General features: G+C 37.9%; 1 protein-coding gene across 1 annotated transcript in view; it reads left to right on the top strand.

Annotated features, from left to right (window-relative positions):
- The first annotated feature begins 760 nt into the window (after window positions 1-760).
- dipk2ab (divergent protein kinase domain 2Ab) overlaps window positions 761-20,586 on the top strand; it is a 41,185-nt gene continuing 21,359 nt past the window's right edge. The window contains exons 1-2 of the mRNA XM_079487535.1: window positions 761-1,297; window positions 13,594-14,475. Of these exons, the coding sequence (XP_079343661.1) occupies window positions 13,822-14,475 (654 nt within the window). The 5' untranslated portion in view covers window positions 761-1,297; window positions 13,594-13,821. The remainder of the gene's footprint in view (window positions 1,298-13,593; window positions 14,476-20,586) is intronic.

Genomic DNA, 20,586 nt, shown 5'->3' with positions numbered 1-20,586 from the left:
ATACATACAGAATACAATATTGAGAAAATATTATACAGTTTTGAAAAAAAAGTTCCAGTAGGTATGTTCTATGAAAATATGACAGTAGGTATGTACTATGAACAATATATAGAGATGACTATATACTATGAACATTAACACTATGAACATTAATGTTATAAAATGAATAATTCAGAGCCGGTCCCATCTCTGTTTCCCTGTTTCAGCAGATGATTCTGTGTTTTTGGGAACAGGTCCAGATCTGCTTCTGGCTCTCCTGGCTTTGGCCCACATTCATCCTTAAGGAATATGGCCACATGCTTTTACAGACATCATTTGTGAGGAAATGAGTTTCAGGCCACGACTCAGAAGTACGACTCAGTTAGGCGGTTTGCCAGCAGAAGCTCTTCTTTCTCCACAAGGCCAAACATGGAGACTAAATATCACCCCAAAGAGACACTGCTAGCAGACATTTTCCTTGCTTTTATATCATTAATGCCATCCAATTTCTCATACGCATATCCTAAGACTTCTTTCTATCTTTCATTCTTTCTTTCTTTCTCAATTTATAGAGCACTGCATCACTAAGGCAAATGTCCCATTCACACGAATGTACTGTGGGTGAAAGCAGAAGCCAAATGCAATAATAAATCTAAATGATATTTTTTCCAAAGTTATTTGTTACAAATAATAACTGTCATTATGTATTTCACTGTCTTTTCATACATGTACAAGAAAGAATTAAACAGTGATAAAAAGAGGGCACTGCAGCTCTGTAACGGGAGGTGGGAGCGGGCACCATGACAACGCCCTCAAACCAATAACGTAAAGCGACGAAGGAAGTCGTAAATACTAATGGTTCGCTGTTGGAAAGAGTCGGTCGCTGTAGATCGTTGTTAGTGCTGGAGAGCATCAGCAGTGGCGGGTATGGAGACGGCGCTCGATCAAACTCCTGCCCTCGATAGATCGACACGAGAAACGGACTCGGACGCTCCGCTAGTCTTACGCAAATAAACGACTGATGCATATAAGAGGTTGAGAATTAGACGAGTTAAGAGGCTTAATCGCTGGTTATCTCTCTGGCTAGGTGGCTAACTGCCTCATCTTATGGAAAGACCTTCGGAGTTTTTTTGATCCGTGAATGTGAGCTGCTGTGCGTCTGGGATACAATGTTTTTCGCGTTTCTTCCGTCGGAGCGTCTTCTTACGCGCTACAAAGTAACATCAAAGCAAGCCATCCGCTCCAGTCTGAAGAATGAGACAAAGTAAACCATCCAAAAGAAACACTCCTGCGAGACCAAGTACAGAAACTCTCTGAGGTTTGTTGTCACCTTTTTCTTCATTGTGCTGGTCACATTTCATTGTAATTGATGGTTGATGTGATTTAAATGGAATTTAATGTAACGATAATAATATATCCTACATAAAACATCGAAACACGATCATTTCAGGGAGTTTTACAACTGTGAAAAGTCACGGAAATGTATTACACAGAGTCGTAGAAATAACTAGAGGAACCAACGTTAATAAACGCGATCGCAAACTACAGGAAAAATGTTAAATCTGAACTAGTAAAAATGATCTGCTTCAAAGTAGCCATATGTTTTCTATTTATATGCACATACTTGCTCGTCTAGGAATTGGGTCAAGTGTAACTCGATTATTTATGCTTATTTATTAATGACAGACGACTAAACAGTTATGGAAATTCTGGAATGACGTGAAAGTCCCTTTTTATTGTTTTGCCTAAGGAATATGACAGCGTGTGTGTGAACACATTTCAATATAAAGCGTAAGTTTTGAATTATTGTCACAAATTGTCTGTGGTACAGTACATGACAAGCATCTTGTATTCTGAAACCGCACAACTCAGGGTATCATGAAATCGCTATCGGATTTCTTGGCACAGATTTAACACTTGAAATAACAGGATAGGATTTAGCTGCTGACCTCAGACCAGTCCAAACGAGACCCGCATTAAAAATGAATATGCGCTGTACTGATCATGAAGACCATACATTTTTGCTTGGACCTTTTTGAAATGTGTCAAGCTTGGAATATATACATACGACTGATATTTAAGTGCATGGACATCAATTTTAAAGCAAACAAAAACATACTTTTTATATTAAAAGTGCGTATGCTCCAATCTTTCAAATAACGAAGTTATGTCCGGTAGGCAAGGTGTTGTCAAAACGGTTTTAGACTTTGAAATTGCTTGTCACGTTGCAGGCCGTGTCGTCTTTACAAACATTTCTCAGGTTTACAACGAAGTACTGTTTTTTTAGCACCTAGCAGTATTGTTTGAATGAAGGAAAAACATATCTTGCACATGTATGTCTGATGTAAGGCGATCATCAGTTTGTCAGGACAAAGATTGCTGAATGCGAGAACACCACATCTGTATGATAAACTGTGAGGAAAAAGCAGCAAAATCAATTCCACAATCGGGTGTTAACATGTTTTATTAAACAATATTTTTTAAGATGTCGGCAAAACATAACCTCTAGCAATACGAACAACAAGATGTCAAGCTTTATCTTGCACTTTCAAAGTGTAGATTGAAACTCACAAAACTGCCATAATAAACATTGTTGATAAAAATGAATGTACACTTTTACTGAAGCATAGCTCAGCTGTGAATCTTATTGGTGGCTAAAAGAGAGCGTCTTGTTTCTCAGTAATTGTGAACACAAGGTGAACATTGTGTCGAAAAGAACCGCAGAAATTGTTCGATTGTGTCGATACAATGAGCTTATTCGCCTTAAGAACTCTCTTGAAAAAAGATTCTCAATGTTTCTCTTCTGAAGTACAAACTTGGGGTAAAAGCATCTAGATCTATGAAGCTTCAGAGAAACTCGAGACATTGAGAAAGGAATCATTAAGGGAAAGTTTCAGGTGTCACATTCGAAAGCAAATGCGGTTAATCAGTTGTTTAGCGTGTTTGTATTTGTTAAACGTGTGAACGAGAGAATGTGTTTCCATTCATCATTGTCTGTGCGGTTTGCTGGACAGAGGCGGCTCGGTTGTGGATGGCTGTTTTTGTGATCAAACATTATTGACTCCTGAAGTCGATAACCTTGGCAACTGCACTTCTTCACCCGAGCGCCTGCAGCTCAGCATGTGTGAAGCTAATGACAAGGCTATTGTGAAATGCTTACCATAATGGGAATAAAGTTAGCTGAATTTATTCAGTTCTCTGTCAAACTTGGGCTTGAAATTGTATTGACTAGTCTCTGTAACCCTCATAGCCTTCAGAGAAACAGTTAAAACTACATAAACACATGTTTTATGCTAACATTGCACATATGTAAGATACAGATGATTCGTTTTTTATAGGTTTGCCTGTGAACTTGCAATTGCTATACTCTACTTGTGGTAAAGTCAGCTATATAGAAACTTTTAAAACTATTAAGGGCAAGTTTATGCCTTAAATTTTCAATCCGATCATTTTTTACAGTGAAATGTTCAATGCAGTTGTTTGGATAAAAATAAAAAAAATCCAGTTTCAACATTAATTGTTAATCAGAAATTAAGAAATGAAGCACCAGCTTTTATAAAATAATTATCATGAATCCATATTTAGAAGATCCTCATATCTCTAGGACTGAACCTTGTAGGGTTTTTAAAATGTAGTTCCCAAAAGAAAGTTGGTGAAGTACAAGAATTTAAAAGGACATTACAGAATCTCTAACGGTCCTGGAGTTAGAGGCATGGAAATTTAGCAAAAAAGGACACAAAAAATGCCCTTTATTCATTTTTGAGCTGTCCCCAATGGCATAACATGCATCAAGGATTGCCAACATGATCTGATTTACTAACAGATATACCGATCTCTTTAAAATAAAATGATGATGCTGGCATATTTCTCATGTCATTTTTACCTCCCATTTTATAGTGAATATTGCCATTTTTATCTCCCTCTTCAAAATAATTGATTACTTAATAACTATAAATCAGTGGCGCTTAATATTTTGGCTTTCACCACTACTGATGTTGGTCTTGCTTCTGTAAAAATAGAAAAAACGAATCTAAAATTCGAGCCTGGTTGAGTTGACACTAACTGCTCAGACGAAATGATAGTCAGTCCAAGTTGTTGAAAGAATTAAGGGACATTTGTTTATGTTGATTTACATTGAATAAAAGAAGCAGGTCTTACTTAAACATTTCAATATTATCCTGCAGAAACATTCATGAACAATTTAAATGCAGACACAAATGGAATATTGCATTACAATAAAATAGAAAGTTCATACCGATTTAATGGATAATAATACTTACATCTGTATTGTATTGGAACATTTTGTATTATTCATAAAGAATGTAAATTAAACTTAAAGTTAAACTTTTTCCCCAAGGTAGTAATTTTATTTAGGTAAATGTTTATTTTCTCCTTGAAAGCAGATGTTCTGTCAATGAAAGCCTTTTTGCAATACAATCTGACGATCAGCTCAAACTTATAAGACGATCTGATCAGGGATTTTAAGGAACAGCAACTACTCTTTTCCATTGTTTGTTCATATCCTTCTGAAGGATCCGAACGGAGACAAGTGCTACACTGAACCAAAAGAAGCAAAAGGTTTGATGGACTGCATTCACAACAAGAGAAACTAATGGTAAGTGTCAAATGCAGTGAAGAATAACGGTATCTCTTTACCTGTATCTGTGACTGGACACTTCTGTCACTCAGACATTGTTGTGTCGATATACAGTGTATCCGGTTTTCAGAGTACAATGTTCTCTATGAAAAATATCAAGACACAGGCGGTTTCATCGGACACGCACGTGCCCTGACTAGGGATGCAGCGATTACTGAGGTTCACTATTAACCGCACTTAAAAACGTCACGGTTAATTCATCATAAAGGCTCCATTACGCCATTGCACAAAACGGAAACGTTGCAACTTGCACAAAATGAAAACAAAGTTACACTATTTTAAAGAGCCGTGCTTAGAGACACGGAGGCCGCAACACCCACAAAATGAACTATGGCAGAGACACCAAACAGCAAATCTTACATGTACATTCACAATCAAGGCTGTAGCGGTGACGCTTGGGCTGTCAGTGCAACATAAACAAACAAAGCGGCATGTAGGCTAACGGAGTAGCACACCAGACAAGAAGCGTCGTGAACAGCTCACAGGATGCACAAATTCTACTCAAGTTGAACCAATTTAACTTATTTTGTTATTTTTTAGCGAATGGGCTTTATATTACGTTGATCAATCCATTATAGTTAGCTGTAAGCGAAAAAAGCATGTGATCTGTGGGTTTAATGCTCATCAAACAACCAAAAAAACAAATACAAAACAGACTCCCTGCTCCTGACTTATCCACTTTAAGAACTTGAATATGGTTTGATCTATATTTCAGTATACTGTGAAGACAACAAAGTGTTTAGTAAATTATACATTTTCTGTACCTAATAACACAACCAACATGAAACACCTAAAAAGCTGTGTTAAATGTATTCATGCTATTGCTCATAATTTGATCATTTGTTCTAATTTACTTACTAACTGATTGACTGTTACTATTAGTTAGACTAATAGTTTTATGGTATTATGAGCTTATTTATCAAGATTGACTAATAACTAGACATTATTATTTATTACTTTGTGGCGGGTGAGTATTATGGCCTTTTTGTCAGGGCCAGTAAAAATGTTGAAATTTAATGTATGTATAATCATCGTCATAATCGTGCAACCGTGATTATTCCAAAGACTATAATCGTACCAACAAAATCTATAATCGTTGCATCCCTTGCCCTGACCCAAAGTTAACTTCTGTTCTGTGTCTGTTTAACAGTCGGGCTACTGGCTAATAATATAACTATACTTTTACATTATAATAATTACACATTTAATGTTCAAATTAATGTAGAAACAACATATTTCTTTAACAGCATCACATTATGAATGAATGCCAACATTTTGATATTAATACTGCAACCGATGTCTCCAGTAAAGTGATTTATTTATTTTAACAATAATTGCAGCCATTCAACTGTATAATTGAGAGCTATCATGTCTAACAGGTAGGAAATATAAAGAAGTTCTCTTTGAACTCTTTTCATGCTAAATTCCAAAACACACTCAATTCCTATTTTTTGTTATATTAAAATTGGTGACAGCAGCTGGTTAAAGAATGTGTTCTCTTTGAACTCTCTGGTAGCCTAGCAACGTAGGGAGTGACAAGCTAACAGCCAATCGTGTAACAGTATCAAGTTTGGTTGCGCTGTTTCGTTGTCTCGTGCTGGTCTGCTGGATTCCTCTCAGAAACCGGCGACTGATAAGCAGAAAATGAGTGCCGCGGCGAGCGAGGAAATTGTAAATAAAAGAGGAAAAGTCAGCTCGCCAGTATGGCAGTTTTTTGGATATTACAAGTCTGACCGTAGTCAGACCAATGTCGTCTGCAAAGTATGCACGACCGTTGTCCCCGCCAAGACTGGTAATACCACAAACTTGTTTTACCATCTTAGTCGCGCTCACCCTTTGGAGTACAGCCGTATTCAACCAACAACTTCTGCAGCTGCTGCAACACCGCACAAGCAGCAGACGATCATGGAGAGGTACTCTGCATCAGTGCCTTATGACAAACAATCTAAACGGTACAAAGATATAACGGAGGCAGTGGCATATCATATAGCCAAAGACATGCTTCCGCTTAGCACTGTCGAGAAGCCAGGTTATAAAAAGCTCATACCTTTGCTCCACCTTTTCCGCTCCAGTTTGCTGAAAGTTAATGAGGGGGACACTCAGCTCACAAAAGAGCTGAAGACAAAGATTATGACCTATCTCGATGAGAAATATGCTGACACAGATGATCTCCTTGACATGGCTACCTTCGTGGACCCTAGGTTTAAAGGCCAATACGTCAGACCAGAGAAGGTAGGGGCCATTCAAATGAGAGCTGTGTCTGAGATCATGGATGAAAACCAGGGCCAATCACAGGCAGGGCCTTCTGAGGGAGCAGCAGAGCAAGGTGCAGAAGGAGGAGCTGTCAGCGGACCACCTCTGCCACTGGGCGTAAAGAAGCAACGCAAGTCATTGGGGAGCTTTTTCAAAAAACAGTGCCAAGAAGATGATGCTTTGCCTCTCACTGAAAAACAAAAAGTGGAGAGTGAGCTGGAAAGGTACCTGATGTGCCCTGATGCAGACAGTGAGTCTAACCCTCTGGACTGGTGGAGGCTACATGAACGCAACTTCCCCAGAGTGTCTCAGCTGGCGAAAAAGTACCTGTGCATCCCAGCCACCAGCACCCCCTCAGAAAGAATTTTTAGTACTGGGGGTAATATTGTAACATGCACCAGGGCAGCTTTAGACCCAGAGAAGGTCAACCAGCTGGTGTTCCTAGCACAAAACCTGGACTGAAAACATACTTTAATAGTTCAACTTCAAGTATTATTAGAGGAAGAATAACTTGAAGACTCGTTTGTTACTTTTTCATATTTCTGCAGGTTTCTAACAATGTTACTGTACTGTATCAGGTTTGTTATTTATGTTACAGATGTACATCAGTCTACCTCAGTTTTCTTTGTTTACAAAACATTGTACATATTTTAAAAAACTTTATTCACCAGAAGGTGAACAGCTAGTGAACTTCCTAGCACTAAGTTTGCACTAAATTCTCAGGTTTTTCTTTATTTATATTTAACACTTTGCACTATTGTATTACACTTTATTAAGCATTTCTTACATTTTATTTTCATTTTGCACCTTAAATGTTAAGAGATAATTGTTAAGTGTTCATTGTGACTTTAGACTTATGTTTACATTTTAATTATTTGAGTTTTGCATGATTGTGTTGACATTTCTGTCTCAATAACTGAGGGGATTATGATCAGAGGAAGTTTAAGTTTAAAATAAAAATGTTTAAATGTACAATATTTTTCTCCTGGTCCTTATTTTAAACGGGTCATAAAAATATCAATAATTATCGATATCGACCGATATGAAACACTGATATCGTGATACAGTTTTCAGCCATATCGCCCAGCCCTACGTTGAAGTCTGTGCTTACGAAACTGCTAGACAAAACAGGCTTTCTGGCATAATCTTGTGAGGTTTTGTTACTTTTGAACTTAATACTGGTACTGTCTGACAGTTTCTGACAGAGATTCACTGACGCAGCCTTTAGCCGGTGACACACGAGACTGGACCACTGTCGCATTGCGTTTGGCCGCGTCCCACAGCTAAAAGCTGTCTATGTACACTGAACGCGTCAAATCAACTGTTTGCGCTTAAGCCTTAACATGAATAAGAGCGTGATTATATAATATAGCGCTACATTATATTATTGCGTATTATTATATAATTGCGTTAAATATTTTTAACACGTCAAACTGAAAAAATGTTTTATCGCATGCATGAAAGCGTTAACAGCTAATTTTATTTAATTCATATTAATATTTTATTGAATAATAATTGCATTGCGCCTCCCTCAAAATAAGGACATGCAACACAAGCACGAAATGGGTGTTTCTTTATCATAACCACGCAAAACAATAATGCAAATGAAAAAAAACAAGCAAAGACGACACGAGTATGCAAGCAGAACGTTAGCTCTTGGAAAACAATGTCACTCAAAAACCTCTCCATTACCACAGCTTATGTTACAATTACATCATATCTTACAGTGTGTTCTCCCCAAACGTGAAGAATCACCTTCCTTGCTCTATAGACGATTTCAAAATGACAACATAAATAAACGTTACTGTGAATGGGCGTGTTTGTGGACTGCCCTTAACTTCCAGTAAACATTCAGAAATAGTAGAGTGCCTGTATATTACTTCTGATATCAAGCAAAACAAACTGTGAATAACCGTTACTTAGCTAAACTTGTGTCTCCATTATTTTCTGCGATACAAAGCTCAACTGCTAGATGTCAATGTACGTTATGGTTTCTTAAATGCGACCAAACTTGTTTATTTAATAAATGATTATAGAATAAAATAATAATAAACAATAATATGAACATAAATTAAACAAAATAGTTAAATTATTAGACACAAGCCAACCACAGACCAGAAGTAAACTGTAGTCCATGCGCGCATGTGCGATGAAATGGTCCAACTTGTGAGATTTCTTTCAACGCCACTCTAGTCAAACAAATACCTAATGCCACAGAGAATGTCTTGGCACATCTGGATATGTCGAAACATAGTAGTCAGTAACTCTTTACATGAATATCCTGCTCAATTAGAATTTTTTCAACTTGCTTGGAGAACGCAATTGAAGCTAATATCCCACATTTGTGGCAATCACGCCACCCAAAATTCATGTCATTCATGTTGCGAATTTGCGTCTATCTGCGTGTTTGCATTGAATTTGTATGTAACTTAATCACCCAAATAGTTCAATTTGCTCTTGGTGTAAACACACCTATAGTTCTGTGAAAAAGCAAAACGAATGTTACTGGCATGTAAAGTGGTAACGATACCCAATTTTTGTCTTCAATACAATACCCAAGAAAAGTATTTCGATACCAATACTAAATCTAAACCATGCAAGAAGAACATACAGGAAGTAATTAAATAATAAATGATGAAACAAATAATTTTATCAAGTATGTTCCTGCCTTGCTTTTTGAGCATGTCTTCCCCCGTATTTAAAAATAACATGTCACCACACAGACCTACATATGAGTGTCGGATATCAATCTTAAGGTGTACCTGTCTGCCAAGGTGAAACGATAAAATAAATCTTAAAGCATGTTTAAATTAATTTAATTCCAAACATTAAAATTCATTAAACACATTAGGCCTAGATAATGCCTTCTGACATGAACAAATTAATAAATGCTGTAAAAAGAGATTTATTGTTAATCTAACTTGATAAAAATCTAGTTATTTGTTCATATTAGTTCATCGATAAATGTTAACAAATACAACTGCTAATATTTTAAATAGATTTAAATATTTATTAAATCTAATTTTAATCCATTGAAATTAACTATTAAGATGATTAAATGCTGTAGAATTATTACCCATTATATATATTTTCTGAAAAGCGCATGCCATTAAATTACTGGTACCAAATAAATGAGAAATTGGTATCGTTTTAACAGAAGAGTATCACTGTACTTTTCTAGTACTGGTCTATCGTCCAACACTAATTGTATCTTGATGTCAATCATAGCAACCTCAATGGTACCAGCAAAATCATAACATGTATAACAAACATTCATTTGGCTCATTCACAGTAGTGTTCCTTTTCTTCGCCTGTTTTGTGCTGGGCATACCTTGTTTTGGCATGTTATGAGCTGTTTCTTGGTGAAAGGAAGCGTTTTGGTGGCTTCCAGGCTTGGGCTTCCTTCTATCCTTCATCACCTCAGCAGTGGGTGGGTTAGCAGTAGATGCTTTATGGGTAATGGAGTGGTAATTAAAAACCGAGTCCTGTGGGCACTGGCAGGATGAGGTTGTTTGATTATAAAAACATTTCTTCCTAGAATAAAGAAAAGAAAGTTAGTCTAAATGCATCTGCTTGCGAGTGAGGCAGATCTGGTTTTCCGCATCTGGTGAAGGCTTTCACTTGGCTCTCAGCTGAAATACGAGCAGCCAATAATTTACCAGACTGACTTAAACCATTCAGAAAGCTTGTAAAGATTGTTTGAGAAAAGGAAAATCTAATTCCGCTGTCATTTTCAGTTTGCGCGAGTCTTGATCTGATTCGCACCCCCGCCGGCTTATCCCGCTGAAGTCTGAAATAACCCTATAAATGTCAAAGTGAAAGAATCAACAGGAACCTTTATAAAATGCGTTCCTTTTCCCCACCGAATCTTTCAACTTGTCACTCATTTAAAAAAGGCCCCAGAGTCCTGAACTATTATGATGGAGTTGCCGTGACTGTGGGTGGACATGGACCTGACTGCTGGAGCGAAAACTCTCTAATTTGCTGTGGTGTGAAGCCGGCAGCTCATTCAGCAAAGCTTGTTTGCTTACTTTCTGCCAATCCTTAGTCAAGAGTAAGGCTGTGCATCACAAGCAGGGACTCATTGTGAATATGGCTTATAGAACATCACAAATATTGCAATCACTTTAAGTGACCATTTAGGTTGCTGAAGGCTTTTAAAATCATTCCTTAGTTCACAATTTCTTGAGAATTAACATTAACATTGAGAGTATGTCGGTAGCAAAACTCGAGCCGTTTAATCTACCATAATATACTGTTACTATATTACACTGTTGCTGCCTCGATCTTGTTAAATATCAGTTTGTCTTGTGCTCTTTTTTATTCAAAAGATAAGAGAGAATTTTTGATATCACTCAGTCAAACACACAGACCAAGGTTTTCCTTGACTACCTCATGTTTCTTGAGATATGAGCGTTGTTATCTTCGTGAGTGAAAAGCAAGGAATGTCATTCTGTTAAATGGCATGCAGAGATCATATCACGCTCTGTTGTTCTAGGAACGTTCAGTCAATCTCAGTCTCTGTAATAGACCGTATGCACGGTGTTCTTCGCAAGATATGCGTTTGTTTCATTTCAAATGAGATCCAGTAGTCTAGAATTGAATCAATCATGTACTTCAATACTGACCCAGTCTTTGTTTTGCCACTATTAAAATCTGCAGCTGTATTCAAACAATATTTCTTGACCTGCTTTAACCCAATACTTACTGCAGTGATTGTATCAATAATATCATGGTTATTTGTAGGGGAGGGCCGATCAGCGTCGATACAGACATTTTTGCGGGGTGGTCCAAAATCTGATCCTGTGCGCAATAATATTATTATTAAGCTTTAAGAAGGATAAGCTATTAGGAAACTGCTGTAAGAGTTTTCATATGCTAAATTTGAACATTTTCTTATGTCATGTGGTAGCTTTATGTGAGGAGAAAACAAAAGATCATGAAAAGTCTGCTACTTCTGTCATCGGTCACCCCTCATGCAGCATACTCTAGTGTTCGGTTACAGTCATGACCCTCCCCTTTCCAAGATGTTCCAATGTTTGAAATATTCTGCTAAATCAATCACTAGATAAAAGGCTTTGGTTTGGTTTAAAAGGATTGTATTTTGCTGTAGTTGGTAATCACAAATGGGTGTCTTAGATTAAAGCATTGGAAGCGGTCCGAGTAAAACGTGTCACTCACACACAATAACTTGCGTAATAAAGTTAAATATTGTGTATATATCACAGGCAATCTCATATTAAGCATTAATACTACTGAATAGGTACTCAAGATATGATGAACCAACCCACTTTTATAAACGGCTGGTCCAGGGCTAAATAAGATTTACTTTACATTGCAGAAAATAAAGCAGTGCTAATTCTATTGATAAATTATTTATTTTTGGTCTTATTTTTAATTTCAAAAATCCAAAAGAACCAATAAGAATACCGTTAAAGTACCTTACCGATACTACGTATCGGTCATAGTAGTATTACCATTAAAATATTAACGATACTCATCCACCCTTTATGTTTGTCACTTTGGTTTTGCATATATCTAACCAAAATAACATATTTTCTGTCATTACTGTCATCAATTTAGTCGTCAATTTGTTGAGTGTTTATGACCTAAAGTTTTTATTTTTCTTCGATATAACACTAAAAAGTACTGACCTTGAGTTCGAATCAATCCAGATGGAAAGCCTGGTATAGATTATCTCTTCAAACATCGCTCAGGACAATTAAAATGCACAGCATTTCGTCAGCATGCCCGCTTATCACACAGACTTGTCCACTAATGAGCAGAGCCCTCACAAGCCATTGCTTTCAATAGGCATGGTGTAATGAGCTTTAATTGAAACGGTCCATTTGCATGGTAAGTGGCCATATAAAAAGTTTGCGCCAAGGGTCTTATTTATTGAAAGGAAACTTAGTCTTGGGTGGCCATTTCATAGTGGTTTTAACTGTAGTAAGTAACCCGTGTGTGTTATGTCTGTTGGGTTAAACTCTCCAACACGGGTGTCCACCTCTGATGAATCGTTTGAATGACCATAGGTGTGCTTTGGGTAACAGTGACACCCTTGCGTCAGATGGAGCCACACGGTGTGCTGTAAATTGTTGTTTCACCTCCCCACATTATCGTCGTGACACCAGGCATCTTCAAAGAGAGTTTAAAACTAACCAGGGCAACTCTGATCAAAGGTTAAACTACCCTCGCCATGGTTGCAGGTGGTGGGAATAATCACAGTGTATTTCTTGTCTTTTCAGTAGCAATATGGTGAACTATTTCTAGCTGTACCGTGTTTCAGAGGGGTCATTAATACTTGTCACTTTTTAAGTTGGAATGTACAGTTTTGCCTCCGTTTTAACAATATTTTTATCTGTGGTTGTTGAGAGTTATTCTGAGGGATATGTGAGCTAGCCGTGTGTTACAGGGTGTCTTACTGTTTATTGCCTGGCGGAAATCCATCTCGTTACAGTTCGGAAAGCAATGCATTAGCTCAAATGACCCAAACATTTCCAATTTTTAACATTTCGAAATGACACAAAAACTAGGTGTTTGCTTTAGTTCCTTGGGACCGGAGAAATTTCACGCCAGGGAAACAGAAGCTAGCTTTTCAAATAGTTTGGAATTGTCCACAAGTTGGTTTTGTAATTAGTTTCAGCCCTGGTGAAATGCAACTTCCTGTAATATGTTTTTTTTGTTCATGTGCTTCTTTGCAGGCAGGCTTCTATGCTCATCCGGACCATGTGCACCAGTGCAATTTTTGTGGAAATGTCTTAGCCCAACAATTGCTCACCAAGGGGGGACTCTGTTGGTTTCGCCCCCTCCAGGAACTCCGGGTGATGAATCAGCAGCAGAGATGGAGATCCATTGAGTCTTGTCCCTGACATCGACTGCCCTTTTCCCCTTCACCCTTTAACCCTTCCCTGTCTGGCACGTGCACGAACATGCTGCGCTTCGTCCCTCTCAAGCTTGGCCGTTTGTACCGGTGTTTGAAGCTTCTCTTCGTCGTGGGTATCTTCGTCATCTTGCTGATGAACACACACAACCTCTTCGCATCTTTCCAAAAGAACGAACTCACTGACCGGCGGTTCATAAACCTCAACAAGTGCCCGGCCTGCTTTGGCACCAGCTGGTGTCGTAAATTCATGAACGGACAAATATCCTTTGAGACGTGGGGCCGTCTTCGTTTCCTTGATGTCTTTAACGTCAAAAATGTGTTCTTTGCCCAATATGGGGAGCCCCGGGAGGGCACGCGCAGGATTGTGCTCAAGCGTTTGGGTTCGAATCAAGAGCTTGCCGATATCGACCAGAAAATTTGCAAGCGGGCGACTGGTCGACCTCGTTGCGATCTCATCCAGGCCATGTACAAGACCGAGTTTGCCAGACTCAACGGGGACGTCAGACTCTTGACCCCGGATGTTGTTGAAGGCTGGTCCGACCTTGTTCATTGTCCGTCCCAAAGACTGCTGGACAGAATTGTCAGGAGATATGCAGAGACAAAGGACTCTGGAAGCTTCCTGTTGAAGAATCTTAAAGATACAGAAAGGATGCAGCTGTTGATGACATTGGCTTTCAATCCAGAACCCCTAGTGCTTCAGGTAGGTTGTATCTACACACTTGTCTCTCTCTTACTGTAATATATTATACTCTACAATCTAAATCATAACATATGCACTTGAATTGCCCTTGATAATTCTGCCAGCCAAATAGAATTTGGTTGGTGTAAATTATAGGGTGTGCTACTTTCCCTCCCTTCTATTGATGGTTGCATGTGGTTTGTAAGCCACAATTCTTGAGTTTGAAGTCTCTGTAATCTTTTTAAAAGAGCTCAAATGTGAAGTGTTTAATTGCTGCTTATCCATGTTGATGGGTTTGTCTTTCTGTGATTCATATTTTATGTAATTTTGTATTATTTAAAAACTGAAAACCGTTAATGGCCATTACTTTTTTAATCTTTTAAACTGCACTTATCGCCTTTATCATGAATGCATGTCTTGCAGAATAGCCTGGATTCCCATCAACCTGGTTAACGCTTCTTACTGACACAGTATCTTCTCTATCCTTTATATCCAAGTTTGTACATTGTTACATGCCAGGCTTTTTTACTGTGTTGACATGGCATCATAATAACGACAGCTGTCTGGCTGATTATTCAAAACCGATTTACAATTGGCAGATCGATTCCAATTTCAGCTGTCATTGACTGCCTCTGATAAAGGCGCAAAAGAACAGAAGGCTGACCTCAAATCCATCACACAAGGTCTCAACACCCTCTGGCATTTAGTAGACAGAGGGGAGATCAGCGCAATCTATAAAATCTGATTAGGTGTGTGTAGTCCCTGTCATCGGACACCATACCCTTTGTCTGTCAATTTGTTTTTCGTCTTTACTCTGCTAATCAGTTCATTCCATCAAATTTGTAATTTCATTACATATCAGTTTAATGTGTTGTGTGATTTATAATGCCATTCCTAAAACCATTTTGAGGACATCTCATCATTCATTCTGTATACCATCCGGCTCATCATTATTCTGTTTGAGCTGTTCCTGTATATTTTTTCGACCCTCATAAATAGTTCATTCTGCAATGAACTTGTGAACCAATAGCATAGGGAATCCCTCCCCATGGGGTTAACTCTGGATAATTTGAACACTTGTGAGCTCCAGAAGATCTTCCAGGAGACCTTGAAGGGTGGCATGAGTGCCTTTGGCTGTGCTTTACAGAAGAAACACTAATGTTTTAGAAAAAGTGGGAAACGAGTGGTTGCCAAGCAGATAATAAATAATTAATGGCATATATGGTTGTGTCTACGAAGTTGAAGTGTATTTGGTTTTATAAGGAAAGCTGGAGTTGTCGTAAGTAAAACAAGATGTTTTATGGAGGCGTGGTGATGTTATCTGATGGGAATCTCTCAATATGATTATTATATTCCAATGCGAAGTTACTTAATCCTAATTTACAGAAAGTACAGTCCAGTCTTTCAGTGAACTGCTACACTACATGACTTCTGAAAATTAACCATTTCTATAGTAAACACTTTATTTGGTTTATTTGTAGTCAAACCATAGTAACCACAAATTTGCCACAGTAAATTTGTGTAGTAAATAGTTTATTCATGATATTTGTAGTTTATCTGTTTATCTGTATTACAAATACATACAGTCCACCCAAAAATATGGTCAATTTACTTTTACTATCATAAAACATAATATACCATATTTAACTTAAAGTTGTACTAACTAGGCCCAGGCTGGCTCGACAGTGGGGAATCATATATTCTGGCCATGAATGTTTAACGATGTTTGTGAAACCAGGATAAAGCTAAAAACCAAGTACAAATTAGCAAAACACGCATACAACCCCTACACTCTTCATATAACCATTTTTAAACTAAAAATGCAAAATCAACAATACTGCTATTCTCTTTAATACCAGTTATATTGCATTACACTTTTCTTGGTTTTCTTAGTATTGAGATTTAGTTGTCAATCTCTTCATTTTTAAGAATGTAATGACAGCAGCACTTATTTTCTCTTACAAAACTTGCCTTGCCTTGTCTCTCCCATTATACACTCTACTTTGGTTAAAAAGCATGACACCATTCACTGCAGTTTTATTTTCTAGCTCTGCTGTGAGGTTTCTGGCAGTAAAACACAGTTTTCCTTCAGCTGGGTGAGAAAATGAAACCAATCCACAGTGCTCCTGTGAGGTTGGCCCACAACATGCTCCCTTTTTTGTGTCACAAATCACTTTAGTACAAAAACATTTTCTATATTTTTAGAAAGCAATATATGGCCTGAATTAAGGAAACTCGTGTGATATCCCCACTTATTTACTTTGGTTTAAAGGTGCCATAGATTGGAAACGGTATATACCTAGGCATAGATTGATAATACGAGGTCTGTACATGGAAATTAAACACTATTGTTACCTCCTTCTCCCACCGTTGCATATAACTGCCCATGTTCTTGGCCGGCCAGACATGCACAGCCGAATCATTGGAAGTTCTGCACATATTGTGAATGGGGTTGGCCGAAGTCTACCAAATTGGCATGAGACGATGTCTACAGTGAAACTTTGAGATGAACGATTACACCATTGTCTTTAGACAAGCCGCAACATTATGAAGCGAGGCGTGTCTAGACGTGTCTTCTTTATACAGTGCTAGCTGTGCAGTTATTAAGTCAGGTGTGTGTCATCTGTACAGTGCGAGCTTCTCAGTTATATATTCATGCGCGTCTTTATACAACACAAGCTGTGCAGACACGCGTCTTCATATAGTTATAAAGCTACATTAAGTCATTTAGCAGACACTTATCCAAAGCGACTGCGTTCGTGGAGCGATAAGCGATATGTCATACAAAGAGCAATAATAGAATAGGTGCTAATACAAAGTTACTAGTTTCAACAAAAGCTAGACCACTACTTGTTGAGAGACATTTTTTTTCATTTGTCTGTCAAGTGTTTGCCGTAGAGGTGTGTTTTAAGTAGTTTTCTGAAGGTTGTGAGATATGTGGTTGACCGGACCGCATTGGGAAGAATGTTCCACCAGGAAGGAGTTGTGAAGGGATTTAGTGCCCTTATGAGAAGGCATTACAAGGCGCAGCTCGTTTGCTGAACGCAGGGTTCTTGATGGAGTGTAGTAGGGTGTGAAAGTATGCCGGCGCAGATCCAGTGATAATCCTGTATGCAAACCTCAATGACTTTAATCTGATACAGGCTTCAACCGGTAGCCAGTGGAGAGAGATGAAAAGGGGCTCGCATGAGCCCTTTTGGGCTGTTGGAAGATGAGGCGTGCTGCTGAGTTTTGAACCAGCTGATCGTAAGAGGGTCTACGAAAGCTGAATGTCTTCTTTAAACGGCTGTCTCATAAAATCGATATCATCTGTATAGTGTGAGTTTATATGCCCCTTTAGCCTTGTTCGAAAAACTATCCCTAATATATACAAATATAAACATGAGACAATATCAAGCAGGCTTCGCTCAGCGTTTTGATAATTATTAAAGAAGGGGGCAATTCCGACTATTTTGCCAAACCCCTACCGCAAGCTGTGATTTTATACACATCTTCCATTTCACGCCTGACAGTAGCGATCTGTTTGCTGTGTGAGCTACTGGCATGAGCCGTTCAGCGAAACAGCCAATCAGAGCAGAGCTCCACATTAATGACCCTTCCAAATAAGATGTAACTGAATCCAAGGGACAAATCTTAGGGTTATATATGGACATGTAAAACAGTTTCTGGATAATTTCTGTAGATATCAGAATAATTTTACATTGTATCTATTCTTACATTCTTTGTCACCTGTAAGGCGAAAGTCCTTCTAAAAAATGCTTGATCCAGCAGTTTCTGTAAGTGTTCATTTTTCACTATTCTGAAAAAACACTACAATTTTACTATCTGAATAAGCCAGATTTAACCAATAAAACCTTATTCTGCCATTTGCTCATTCTTGAACTTAAACTTTGTGGTGTTGAGATTTTTTTGACCCACATTCTCTGCAGACTGTTATTAATTCCCTCTTTCTCGAGCTAACTGTCCCTGCATTTCATCTTCTGTCTGTAAAGCCATGAGGTAATGTTCGATAGATGAACACGCTGGTTTATGTGACCTTGCTCAAATTTAGCCAGGAGCGTGCAACTTTGTTAACAGCCCCCGCATCAGAAAAGGCTCTGCCTGCTCAGCCAGCTTGACAACATGACATGACAGGCCTGTGGGGTTAACTCAGTCAAGGGTGCAGCGTTCGCCTCCAGACTGGAATGGCCGCTTGTCGACACACCCCTCCCTCTCTACACCTGACTCAATGTTTGAGTTCAGATGCCGAAAAAAATGGCAAAACGGTATTGCGGAAGTCTCCCTCTGGGTTGTTGAGTCAAATGAGGGCTGTCAAAGTTAAAGAGCTTTAAATAAAAGTAACAAGAAATGAGTTTTGGACACAGCCCAGCCATGTGGAAATGAAAGGGCAATGACTGTCTATATTTTTTCTTTGTGTATGTCACAACGTTAAACATAAATCTCACTCAGATGCTTCAAGTCCACCTTTTACACTGACAAAGTGTCAATATCATTACAAAGTCTGGTTCACACGTTTCCATCACAGAAAAGGTGGAAAGTACTATCAGAACTCAAAGTATTGATTTTATATACCACTTTACATTAGACTATTCTCAAATGGCTGGACCATGCATAAATAGTGGTATTTTCTGCATCTGTGGTTGAAAAAAAATCTACAATATGTCCCCAACTAATCGGAGTTTGTTTTTTTAAACACTGTGGCACTTTTAGAAGAGTTAAATTCTGTGAAAAGCACAAAACAATACTTTTTAGTGATTCATAGGATGAACTGTTGAATCATTTCCTCATAATTACTTATGCGTCTTTTTGACATTTTGTTTTGATTCGAGAACGTGATTCATCTTGGGGATGGTATTTGGTTTGGTTCAATGCATAAAACAATATATTAAAGTTTTCTTCGAATGCCTGTGGAGAAAATGAATGGAGAAAGTTTCTCATCTTCTGCTCTGGTGGTCACTATTGCCTCCCACGGTGACTCATATTGCTCTTTTTCCATCCTGCAAGCTAATAAACTCACACTTTCCAGATAGAGATGTAGCCCGCTTAGATGCTGGGTGGCTGTAAGCCAACTGCAGTCTTTTCTTTGGCTCTCCAAAAGAGATAACGGAGGTTTACTTATCACCACTGCTGTATTTTAGACAACTGACAATATATTTCTTATATCAATGTTCAACAAGACGATGTCTTGGATTAAGAGAGTGTGTGGTTGAATTTAGCAAAATGGCATGAGCATGCAAAACTGTGAAATATTATTTGCCAAGCTTATAGACGCCTGGTTTGTCTGGATGGCATATTGACCGGCAGAAAAGACCAGTTTGACCAGGTTAAGACCAACTAAGATGAGCAAACTTTTAAAGTCCTTCAAAAATGTCTACACTAACAAATCACTGTAAAAACTGTAATTTTTACGATTTCATTTTACAGATTCTTTGAAATACAATAAAAAAGTCAAGAATTTGACTGCAACTTACAAATTGACTTATTTTTCAAATCTGGAGCAAAATAACAAAAACTTAGTGTGAATTTAACTTTACAAAAACGGTTATTTTACTGTATTTTTCTGCTGCCCCAACTTGCCGGAAAATTACGTTTTTTACAGTGTAAGGAGACATGAATAATAATAAATAGTCAAATTAAAAAAATGAATAACAACTTACACATCATCGATCTTTGGTTCATTACTTCTAGATTCTCTCATGACTGCAACATGATCTTTAAGATGGTGTTCATCCACTGGTGTATTGCTTTTTAGATTTATTTTCCACTCGTCTCATTCGGTCCGATTAAGTTGATGTTTGAAAAAATGCCAGTGCAGGTAAAGTCAACGGTTATTGTGTAAAGTCTGCGTTCGTCTATGTGCGCTGATCAATGATTCTATGTGAATAAAAGCTGAATAAAAATGCGTTAACCATATACATCTATTAACTAACATTAACAAACAATGAAAGTTTGATCTGTTCAAGTATTAATTAATCTCTTTTAAACGTAAGTTAAAAAATACAACTATTTATGTAAGCTCTGGCCCATTAATACTTTTATATTAACAATTAATAAATGTAACCTCATTGTCTAGTCTTGTTCAATTGAACTTTAAATAAATAAAATCTAGGGCCTTAATGTTATGGCTGTTTT

This window comes from Barbatula barbatula, assembly GCF_947034865.1.
Source record: "Barbatula barbatula genome assembly, chromosome: 23".
NCBI lineage: Eukaryota > Metazoa > Chordata > Actinopteri > Cypriniformes > Nemacheilidae > Barbatula > Barbatula barbatula.
This window is presented reverse-complemented; position numbering and strand designations above follow the sequence as displayed.